The sequence below is a fragment of the Panicum virgatum genome, chromosome 9N (genome assembly GCF_016808335.1).
Source record: "Panicum virgatum strain AP13 chromosome 9N, P.virgatum_v5, whole genome shotgun sequence".
NCBI classification, from domain to species: Eukaryota; Viridiplantae; Streptophyta; class Magnoliopsida; order Poales; family Poaceae; genus Panicum; species Panicum virgatum.
The window spans coordinates 62,040,519-62,052,735 of NC_053153.1; the positions used below are offsets into that span (position 1 = coordinate 62,040,519).

Consider the following 12,217-nt stretch of genomic DNA (forward strand, 5'->3'; position numbering starts at 1 on the left):
AAGTCCAAGAGAGTCTTTGATACAATGATTATTTTCTTGTGATTTTTTAGATTATTGTAATATATAGTTGCATGTTTGTAGAATTGCACATTGTTCGATAGTCGGACGTTTGATTTTTTTCCGCTCCCGTAGCAACGCACAGGCATTCAACTAGTTGATCAAGAAAGAGGGATGTGGACAGACGACGCATGGATGGAAACAATGGATTACAAGGGCTTGTGTGGGCTGGATCATATATAGCCCATGGAATGGAAGTGACCTTCTTGGTTGGTTTAAGCACTAGTTTAGGGCCCACAATGCAACCAGGCGACTGAGGGAGAACGGGATGGCCCAGCAAGGAATTTCCAACCAGGCTTGGAAAGTTGTAAGATTGTTGTGGACGATACTCCGCATTATTGTGATATAGACTAGGCCTGGTTTGGTTTTATAGCGTCCTAGTGAATGCTAGTGAATAGTGATATAACTGTTAATTACGATGTCAAACAAAGCCTGTTTATAAAACCAACTTCAGAACCGTCGCGCTAGTGACCCTGAAAAATCTAATAAGACTTTTGACCGCGCTATTAGAGGATAGTTACTGTAGCAAATCATTGATTAATTACCATCGTTGGATTCGTCGCGAAAAGTTATACCCATCTCTGAAAATTTTTTACAAATAGACTTCATTTAATACATATGCGAGATTCTCTCGTACAATGGAATAGCGTGGTGGAACCAAACGAGGCATAAAACGAAAAACTCACGGTCATCAGGACTGTTATGGCTTCTGAGTTGGAAAAGACTCGAACATGGGTGGTTAGGGTGCACGACCACACCACCTCCCACCCTAACCAGTTGAGCAAGGCTCAATTTCCTGACTGTTATGGCTTCTGATAATGACATAGACACTTGCACCATTTCTCAAACGGTGATTAGCTCTGCTAGAGTGTCTTTCGAAACGGACGGAGGAAAATAATTATTCCCATAGGATTTCTTGTCAGCCATATTTATAGGATGTCTCTGAATGCAAGATTCTCATAACATAGAAATATGAAAAATCATATGTTTGAAGTTGCTTGGCCCAGCGATTACGTTTTTCTTTAAATTCCTGTGGACCGAAATTTTGTAGGGTTCCAACGAGTTCAATTCTTTGTTCCAACTAGAGAATTTTCCCATAGATCAAATTGCAAATCCAAAATACTTGTCCTCTAAAAGAAAGAGCCCTTATCATGGGAAGCCAATCCTATGCAGTACCCCCCCCCCCCCCCCCCCACACACACACACATTCATTCTATATTAAGAGGACCCGTCCAGTAACTAGAAGCAAGAACCAAACTCGGCTGCACACGGAATTTAGTATGCGCAGCTTTAAATTGCTTGATCTCACGCCCGGCCCGAAAAAACAAAGTAATTTTAATCAAACACGCGCTCAAAATTCAGTGGCTAAATGAGAACGAAGAAATAACAATGAGTTGTGAGTAGGGGTGGTAATGGATCATGGCTCTAATACTTCACAATCCAACTTGATTCTTAATTTTTTTAGCTCAAAATTGAATAAAATTAGAATCCGATTCTTTTAGGATCCGATCTTTAGATTATCTAGACTAAAAAAAATTAAAGTCATTTACCACCCCTAGCTGTGAGCACACCAAATCTGATCTCCATGGATGATGATTGAGTGGACGAATTATATGCCCTTCGCGTGTTGCCAAGAAATCCTATTAGTACACAAACTCATCTGCAAGCATATATGTATCCAAGGATAGAAACTCAGCTTTTATGTGCAAGATGACGGTGAATAATCTAAGAGGCAAAGCATACAGATAGGAAAAATTAACCAGCAGGCAAACCGATTACGGAAACTTGAGAGGCGCCGCGGGTGAGGTCCATCGATCATAGCCTGAGGGACAGGTCCAGCTCGTCGGCGCGCTCGACGCCGCCGTGCTCCGACGAGCCCTTCTTGTCCCGCAGCAACAGGCGAGACGATCTCTCCGGCCCCAGAGCGTCTTCCAGCCGCGGCCTCGCTCCGACGGTCTCAGCTCCCGCGGCGACGCTGATGGCGCGCCCCGCGCCGCCGGCATTGAAGGCGGCGGCGATCTCGCGGCGGCGCTTGGCGAGGGTGCGCTCGTACTTGTGCGCGTTCTGGTGGCCGCCGAGCGCCTGCGAGGTGTAGAACTTGCGGTCGCAGTAGGTGCAGCGGAAGAAGCCGGGCGGCTCCGTGTCCGAGTCGCCGGGGAGGAGGCTGAGCTCGAGGTCCAGCTCCTCCTCTTGCTGCCACGGCAGTCTACTGCTCAGTCTGCTCTTCATGTTGGCAAATTAAAACTTATAGCTCGCGACTGCGTGTCTGTGATTGTGCAGCAGAAATAAACTGACGATCTCTGTGCTGTGCCAATCCAGGTCTAAATACAGGTGCACAGCTTCTAATAAAGCCAACGGCACGGCACGCCACTGTTGCTTGAGTTAGTGGACGGAGTCAGTACTGTGGCTGGATGTCGCACGCACGTTTTGAACATGTCAGGTGTAGGGATCTGTGGCAAGTTTTTTTTTCCCCCGATTACTGATCTGTGGCAAGTTGCATTGGATAAACACAAAGCAGGTTTCTGGGGGAATCTAGCTAGGAGGCTTTTCTTATAAAATATGATGCTAACAATAGTTCACGTTTAAGCTATACAGGTTGTTTTGACTTTTCCATATACATAAAGTTTGTATATCTTTTAATATACTCTATATCTAAATATCTGCAAAAAATAAAATATTTTACTTTAAAATGGATGGAGCAAACAATATATAACGAGTGCAAAATCTAAGCAGTAAATCATATAAACGATTGCTCTGCCATTCCCATTTACTCTAACCAATTGGGGATGATTTTTTTTCACATTTATGTAGCTTATTTAAAAGACTAAAATAAGTCAAGAAATTACTAGTTTTTCTCGTTCGTCATAGATACTTACGCACACATGTTCCCGTCACTGTAGAGCATACTGGCGCACACATGCTACACAGGTTTGAGGACAGGATTCAAACAAAAGGTACCTGGTCCTTATCAAAAAAGAAAGAAACAAATGTGCTGGGCGGCTGCACGAGAACACGAAAAGGCACGCAGGGCCCATGCCTTCGCTGTACGTACATTTCCAGTGATGATCATTCCGAATCTTTCGAAGTTGCTGGATTTTGGCTGTCTGGCAGTATTTAAAGAAAATCACTCTCCAGATGATTTATAAAACGATATTTTAGGATTAACTAAGATGTTATTAGGAGCTGAGAAAAATAATCTTTTATAATTAACTAAGATGTTATGCGATGAGAAAACTACCTCCTTCTCGTGATTCACTTCTCCACGAGATCACTTCCCACAGACAAGCAAGCAAGAAAAGCCCTGTCGAGCAAGAGCTTCATATGTCTGAAACCATTTTCTTTGTACCATAAAAAAACTATTTCTCACTATTCTTGTTAAAATCGCCGTTTGCCAGCAAACCATGGAGCTCATCGTGCCAAACCAACCCTACCATGGCCGTGTTTGGATCCAAAGGCTAGAGCTAATTAGCTCAAGCAAATAGCTCTCCAATAAACTAGTCTTTGACATGTTTGGATCCAAAAGCTATTTAACATTTAAATCACATTTTCTCAAATATTAGAGTCCTATTACCTCTCTTGGAAATAGCTCAAATAATCACTCTTTGGGTGGGATAGTTTTTTTAAGTAGGTTATTTGCAAATAGCTAAGAATCAGCCCTCATGTTTGGAGATTTTGGACTATTTTAACCTAAAAATAGCTATATCCCTTGAATCCAAACACGCCATATGTCATGTCCTTCACACTTGTTCGGAAATCATCGCTATATATAATTTCCAGGCATATGTAGAATTATTTATTTATTACATGGTTATCACACAGAAAATGGAAATGGAACGACGACGTCGCGATCTGTACTAATCGCATATCTGTTTACGAAAGCGACTCGATCTGATGGTACTATACGATAGATTATGCTTCGAGCGACGTAATTGGCATGTGAAACATTACACGCTATGTAGGCCGCCAGCATATCTGTTTACGAAAGCGACTCGATCTGATGGTACTATACGATAGATTATGCTTCGAGCGACGTAATTGGCACGTGAAACATTACACGCTATGTTTTTTTAGCAAGCGTGTGTGGTGTGTGCGTGTGTGGTGGCGTGAGTGCTACATATGGCGCGTTCCGAAGACTACTCGGGCAGCCTCGTCTGCGTTAAGTCCGGTCAACGTGGACGTCTAAAATTTAACATGACTCCCCAGTGCTCCTGAGTGCTTCAAAAAAAACATTACACGCTATGTAGGCCGCCATTCATTGCAGCATCTTCGGTGGTTGCAAGGATGAGAGAGAGAGGATCACATGGTTCCACAGCAGCCACCACTTGAAAGATGGAGGACCTAGCTAGAAACGAAATGTGATGGCGTATTCGCGTACGTGTGGCCACCTCGCAATGATTTTCCGATCGGTCGCCATCGTCTATCGACGAACATGGAGCCGCGACCTCCAGCCTCCAGGGCAGGTTCTGGATAGGATAAAAAGCACGTGCGGCGTCCGAACAAGTCGTGCCATCGGAAATTCAGAATCTGTTTGGCTCGGCGCAGTTGTTGGGCCCGTGACGACAAAAAATCAGCGTCGGAGAGGCGATAGGAGGAGGCCCGGCCGGGCCTTCGACGCCTCCGTGAATTTGGGCCGTTTAAGTTAAGCGGGCTGGCGGGGAACTTGGTCTCGGGCCGGCGGCTTTGCTGTGTGAGTGGGGCAGGCTGAGAGTCTATGTGGACACACCAAAGAAAGCAAATGGGTCCAATTTGGTTTCGCGGGCCTGATAAAATGAAATGATGTTTCGCGGTTAGCCTCCTCCGTCCGGGGGGGAAGCGGCACTACGGCAGTGGCATCACGATGTATCGTTGATATTTTGTGTCTCTTTTATTTCCGTTACTAGTGGAGATTGCGGCACGTATTTAATTTTCCTTTCACAAAATAATATTATTTATTTTTCTTCCAAAAATAATATATATCATTCTTTTCCTTCGATAAATTAATGGTGTTGATTATTATCCTTCCAAAATAAATAATGATGCAAATTATGAGTGAATTCATGTGCAAAGAAAAGTAAAGTGTGTGCTAAAGAAAAATAATATGCGGATTCAAGAGGCGGGATAGGAAATTGCTGGTGTAAAAAATATTAGAATTTTGGTGCAAATATTTTTCTTCTATCAATTTTGTGGATCAACACCCCTTTTGGTCAAACCTTTGGATTGGCAAGTGGGACCTTCGTGAGAGGTAAAGTGAGCTTATTCTTGGTGATAAAGGATTTTAATTTTTCAACTTTTATTTATTATAGATTAATTAGCATGTAGTAGTAGACCTTTCCATCAAAATTATTATAGTTTTTCGAGAAAGCATAATAGACGATTACTACTTCTAGATGTAAACTATATACCTAGATATATACTATGTATAGATACCTAGATATATACTATATATAGATGTATACTCTATCCGTCCTAAATTATTAATTATTTTGATTTTTCTAGATTTATAAATTTTGCTGATGATTAATAATTTGAAACGGAAAAAATAGAAAAAATATATTAAAAACTAAAATAAATTTTAATCTAGCTAGGATGGAGGGGGTAGATATAGGGGTGGTAAGGCCGTCCACAACGGGCCGAGCATCCTAAGGAGCATCTCCTCCTCGATTTCCACGCCCTCTCTATCTACAGTGCCAAACAGTGCGTCTACAGTGCCAAACAGTACATTTGCTCCTCCATTTGCTCTTTTCGCTGTGGACGGTCTAACATTTCATGACTCTAAGGGTGTGTTTAGTTGGTGAAAAGTTTGGGTTTTGGTACTGTAGCACATTTCGTTGTTACTTGACAAATAATGTCTAATCATAGACTAATTAGGCTTAATAGATTCATCTCGTGCTAATCAGTTAGACTGTGTAATTAGTTATTTTTTTAACTGCATTTAATATTTTATGCATGTGTCCGAAAATTCGATGTAATGAGTACTGTGCAAATTTTTTTGGAAACTAAACAGGGCCTAATACTGTCTTCACAATCCAACTGAATTCTTAATACTTTTAACTCAAAATTGTATGAGATTGGAGCTTGATCTTTTTAGAATCTGATTCTTAGATCATCTATCAAAAATTAAGGCCTACCATGGTTGGCACTTGGCAGACGACAGAGTAGCCCGTCTACTGGCCCGTAATACCACCATAGGGAGACGACAGAGTGGCCCCGTCTTCCGACTCTGGCCCGTCGCCTCCTTCGCGCTCAACGCTCAGAAGTCAGAACACGGACACGCTCTCACCCTTTCTGCTCCGCACCTTATCCCCAAAACCCTATCAACCCAAAGCTCCCAATCAAACCCCTCCTCTCCCCATGGCGGCCACGCTCTTCTCCACCTCCCTCTCGCCCCAGTTCCTCTCCCTCTCCGCCAAGCCCAACCCCGCAACCCCGTCCGCCACCGCGGCCTTCTCCTCGGGGGCGCCGCAGCTCCGCGCGCTCTCCGTGGCGGCGGCGGTCCGGAGGCCGCTCGCGCCCGTCCGCGCGGCCGCGGCCGTGGCGGAGGAGGTCGAGGCGGAAGGGCAGGCCGGCGGGGAGGAGGAGGAGGAGGAGTTCTCCGCGGACCTTAGGATCTTCGTCGGCAACCTGCCCTTCAGCGTCGACAGCGCCCAGCTCGCGGGACTCTTCGAGCAGGCTGGCTCCGTCGAGATGGTCGAGGTGTGTCTGTGTATGCAACTATGCATCCTGTCAGCAGGCCGTAGTGGCAGCCATTTCGCATTGTTCCAGACTTCCAGTTACCGGACGCTGGTAAATTTGGCATTGCTCATGATCACGGTGCCGGTAGACAAACTGATAGCAACAGTGCTCAGGACCAAAATGTTCGTATTGGTCACTTTGGGCCATGTTTGGTTGTGGAGTGAAAATGTTTTGATGAGAGAGAAATGATGCTTTGACCACTAATTAGGAGTATTAAATAAAGTCTAATTACAAAATTACATCCACAACTATGGTACTGTAGCAGTTGCTCTAGCTAATGAGGTCTTTGACCGCACGATTAGATGATGTTTGAGCACAGTTACTGTAGCATCACTGTAGCCAATCATGATGGAACTTGGCTCATTAGATTCGTCTCGAAAAGTTATACCCATTCCTAAAAAGATTTTGCAAATAGATTTCATTTAGTACTACATGCGGGCATTCGTTTTTTAGTGCAAAAATTTTCTTGGTTGCATCCAAACACGGCCTTGGTGGGCAATAAAAATGGTTACCAATGCAATTGGGCGGGTCATTAGGTTCTGCCATAGACGGTTTGCGAATAATATAGCAACACGTTCTTTCATTTTCCAATTGACGGGGTTACATTTGTTACAGGTCATCTATGACAAATTGACCGGAAGAAGCAGAGGATTCGGGTTTGTGACAATGTCTTCGGTCCAAGAAGTTGAGGCGGCTGTTGAGCAATTCAATGGCTATGTGAGTACACTTCTCTTGCTCCATAGCATTGCACATTGTTAATGCTTGGTACCATATTTTACTGCCATGCACCATTCCCTGCCTATAGTATGCCATATATTTTACCTAGAATCATAATGTTTGCAATAGGTTTTATTGGTTTCTTGATATTCCCTTATTAGAATTATAATCTAATATTTACATGTTTTCCCCAGCTTTTGCTTGGTAGACTACATTGTGTTACAAACTGTTCTAGAGATGTTCCCTTGTTTATCTAGCTGATATATCTCTGAAACTAGGTGCTTGATGGAAGAAGTTTGAGGGTGAATTCAGGCCCAGCACCACCCAGGGAGCTGTCCTCACCAAGAGGGCCCAGAGGCGAAGCCAACAGGGTTTATGTGGGCGACCTTTCATGGGGTGTCGACAACTCAGCTCTCGCTAACCTGTTCAACGAGCAAGGTGAGGTCCTGGAAGCCAGGGTCATCTACGACAGGGAGAGTGGGAGGTCTAGGGGGTTTGGTTTTGTCACGTATGGATCCTCCGAGGAGGTGGAGAATGCAATATCGAACCTTGATGGCGCTGTGAGTTCTCAATCTCGTTCGTCCTAGCTGTTGGCTTACGCTTGTGCATTTGGAGTTTGTGAGCACTAATCACTAATGCTGAATCGGTTTATCATTGCCCTGCAGGAATTGGATGGCCGACGGATCCGTGTCACGGTAGCCGAGTCGAGACCGCCTAGGCAACAATACTGAAATTCCACTTCAGAAACTGCTCAGAATGGATTGTAGTATGGACTGTAGTATCGCCAGTCTTTATTCTTCAGGATTTTGTTAGCTGTAGTATCTCCACCAACCATACATGATCTGATCTGGTCTTGACCATGCATCACTGAGCTTATAAAGTTCTCATGGTTCAATACGCGTACGCTTACTTGTAACAGCGGATTCCCATGCTCAGTAGCCCTCTATACTGCGGCATACGCAGATGTTGTATGTCTTCTTCGCCAACTCGAACTCTGTACCTGTCCGTTATGAGCAGCTGGACGGCCACAGAATGTCTGGTGGCTGGTCCGTAGTGGGGGGCCGATTCCCCCAGCCTCCCCTTCTCAGCCGTTTCGTGGTTGGTGTGGTCCCGTAGCCTCGACAGCAGATGATGCTCTAAAGTGTAAACATCCTTTCCCCCCGAGAAGATCCGAGCGCATACGGCTGGCTCGGCACGTCACCTTCGCCGCGGGCATTCGTTCCTGTCGCTACACGACAGGCACATGGTGACCGACGGACCCGCGTCCTTGAGGTCGCTGCAGCTGGGGGGCGCGGCGTTCCGTGGCCGTGGCGATGGTGGGCGGCCATCGGCCACCGCATCGTTCAGGGCTGTCACGCTACGGCAGAAAAGTACGGTGCCGTGAGTGAGGCAGGGGGGCGATAGTGAGGCCCGTGAAACGGCCGGCTCCCAGCACCCCAGCACGGAGGCTGAGCCATGGGCCATGGCGGCCGCCGGTGCCCCTACCAATGCAACTCCCCAAGTGGTGGCTGCGTGAGACGGCGTGGCGCGTGCGGCGCCGGTGGGGGTTGACGGAGACGTCGCGCTTGGCCGAGAGGAGCTCTTCCCGCTCGCACCGTCGCGGCAGGGACGCGCACGTCGAATCTATGGCCGCTCCAGCGCGAGATCCGGTGGGCCAGTGCCAAATTTCAGAAAAAAAAATTTTAGCAGGATAGATGCGTGTGTTAGCTGGAACAGATCGATAGAACCAATCACTAGCCGTTTGCCAGCCACTTGCTCGTCAGGTGCAGTGTCGCCATCCTGCACTGCACGCCGACGCGGCGAGCACTACTAAACAGCCGTGATTAGCACTGGCTACTGGCGGTCTGTTCATGTCGACATTCTGGCCCCCTCATCCGGTCACTCGTTGCCGACCCCGCGACGTCTGCAGATGATTGTGCATCATCCAAACATTTGTATTGTCTGCTCAAGACGGAAAAGAAAAGTGTATCATTTATATTGGCGCTAGAAGCCTAGGATCAACCCAAACACACGTTCCATTCTGTCCAAAGTTCACTATGTTGGAAATATGCGTTTAAAGAGATCATATTTCAATTTGAGGCAAAATAGAAGTAACAGTGCTACTGCTATCTCAAACAAGATTGAAAACTGACAGAGTAAAACAAATCAAAACATACCCATGTTAAATTCGATTATTCTTACCGATCAGTGCTCCGTCCTCGTGAAGAGACGATGCAATGCAGATTGTAGCAGCGCAGAACGTAGAAGATCAGCCTCGAGCGGTCGCGCAGTTGCGCTGCCCAGAAACCTTATTGGCGTCCCTCGTGCAAACTTCACGATGGCAAGGGTTTGGAGATACTGCTCACCCTTCTCCTCAGTGCACGCCAAGAGAAGAGTCGGCGAGATCCAGCAGCTCGATGACACAGCACAGCAGGAGGTGGAGAATGTCAAGGAAAATATATGAGTTACACCTGAATACTTTTAGTCCACTTATATAGGCGCAGCTGCCCTCAAGGAACCGTTATCTCTTTGATAACGCCCATAAAAGACATTAAAACATATTCAGGAGGGTTATGACAATTTACTGGGTATTAAGGAATTAATCGGCCATCGATTAGCGCCTAACCAGTGCACAACGGTTCAAATGTGAGAGACACAAGTAGCAAAATATGAGCTTAATTACAGCCACACGACTGCACGTCGCAAATCACAAGTCACGTGAATATATACACGAAAAGACGCGGATAAGCGCACGCGCATGCGTGCGTTGGTGTGTGTTTAGCAAAACCTTACACATTCTATCTCTTGGCTACTCCATTCAACGCATAGAAAGTGATCCAATATTTAAGTTGGTGTTCACTTGATTGTATTAGCAATATTGAACTATACCAACCAACCATATATTACTTTGGAATTTTCCAAAATAGATCATAAATGGACCAAATTCCAACACACTACTCGAATTTGGCATTTTAGACAACGGGAGGTTTCTTGAAAATTACATTGAATCTACATATTTGTTCTACAGCTGCTTCTAAACGGACAGTATGTAGTTACAATATTTTGTTTTTCTTTCTTGTTCTCTCGAATATGCAGGAAAGTTACGCATTATTATATTTAGATAGAAAAAGAGTTTACAATGCAACTGAGCAAAGAGTTTGTGCATATCGACACACCAAGGTGCTAAGGAAGGGAGAAAAACAAGACCCCTAAGGCCAACTCTAAGACTATTTTTTTAATAGAATAGGCAGTACAACTTAGATACTCACAATTTATATATACTCATCTCTATAAATGCATGTTCGCAAAACTCTATCTCTATAAAAATTCAGAATATAAGATACTACCGAGACTCTTATAACCATTAGACTACAAACCCTTTCGCAACCCTAAGACTACTCTAGCTGTAAACAACCAAGACGTGCTGCTGCCGCATCTATCCAAAGCTTTATATCGAGCTTGATCCGATTGAGCATTTTTTTCCTCTATGTACAAGACAACTCTATATATGTACATAGTGTCTTTTTGAAAAACCATGCACATAGTGTCTTGGAGTATATTTCGAGGTCTTATTATCCGGTTCTGGCATTGTGTATGGCATCCGTTTGGAATATTCGGAAGCAGATAAACAAAAATGATTCCGTCCAAGGCCTTGTTTAGTTGCGTGTAAAACATTGTAGCACTTTCGTTTGTATTTGATAATTATTGTCCCGCCATGGGTTAACTAGGCTCAAAAGATTCGTCTCGCAAATTACAATCTAACTGTGTAATTAGTTATTTTATTTAGCTACATTTAATACTTCATGCATGCGTTGAAACATTCGATGTGATGGGGAATCTTGTAAAGTTTTGGAATTTTGAAGGGAACTAAACAGGGCCCAAGACTCCCAAGTCAGCCGACAAGTTTGTGCGAGAAAGAAACGGGCATCTGCTGGCCCACTTCATGCTTTTCTGTGTGTGATGACTCTGCATGCGTCGTAAGCGCGCGTGTGGGCCCTGAAGTCGAGCGAGCTGATAAGTCCAAGCAGAGTCTCAGAATAAAAAGTGCACCTCCTACACTTACTTGAGTCCACTGACGTGCGGGCCAAGAGCCACATGTCAGTGACTCAACAGAGCAATACTGCATAGGATCCATATCCATGCATAAACCTTTTGACTCGACAGTCACTGCAGCAATCATCATTCAGCATCAAGCCGTGCTGATCTGGTGCCGCCCCCCGTATCATGCCATTCTGGTGGTTGTTATTGCTACAACACCTACCAACTAACCATATTATCATCTGTAAACATCACCAGAAGCGTGGCCAACTTGCTTTGCGGAACTAACTTGCTAAAGCATAAGCAAATGGATCCATGTAGAGCCTGCGCATCGACCAACTTGCTGTGAGGAATTAAACTAAGATATTAGTCGAAATGGTTTTAGGCTAAAATTAGAGGCACTAGCTAAGCAAAAAAGAACTAAATTTGGTGATGTATCTAGATTTTGATAGTATCCTTTAGGGTTGTAGCTAAACTTGGTCGTGTGACTAAATTGTGATGCACTCAATTTTTGCATGCACAACCAATGGGGAAAAAAAATAAAGGTACAATTATCAATTAGTAAGGGAAAGTAAGACGCGCGTGAATATAGATAAATACAAGAACATGGCTACATCTTACGGGTTTCATCAGGATGAAACGAGGCTTCTAAATCCTTGAAAATTGTTCGAGAACGCATAGGAGCGAGTTCCATTTCATTCGACTCCCCTCTAAT

General features: G+C 44.8%; 2 protein-coding genes across 2 annotated transcripts; one reads left to right on the top strand and one right to left on the bottom strand.

The window, feature by feature from the left end:
- Window positions 1-1,653: 1,653 nt before the first annotated feature.
- On the bottom strand, window positions 1,654-2,432 carry LOC120687230 (zinc finger protein 2-like). Its single transcript, XM_039969224.1, has one exon. The coding sequence runs from the start codon at window positions 2,284-2,286 to the stop codon at window positions 1,873-1,875; it is 414 nt and encodes a 137-aa protein (XP_039825158.1). The 5' UTR covers window positions 2,287-2,432; the 3' UTR covers window positions 1,654-1,872.
- A 3,855-nt stretch (window positions 2,433-6,287) lies between these two features.
- Window positions 6,288-8,471, top strand: LOC120692232 (29 kDa ribonucleoprotein, chloroplastic-like). Its single transcript, XM_039975492.1, has 4 exons — window positions 6,288-6,729; window positions 7,384-7,485; window positions 7,764-8,045; window positions 8,151-8,471. The coding sequence occupies exons 1-4, from the start codon at window positions 6,388-6,390 to the stop codon at window positions 8,214-8,216; spliced, it is 792 nt and encodes a 263-aa protein (XP_039831426.1). The 5' UTR covers window positions 6,288-6,387; the 3' UTR covers window positions 8,217-8,471.
- Window positions 8,472-12,217: the final 3,746 nt, after the last annotated feature.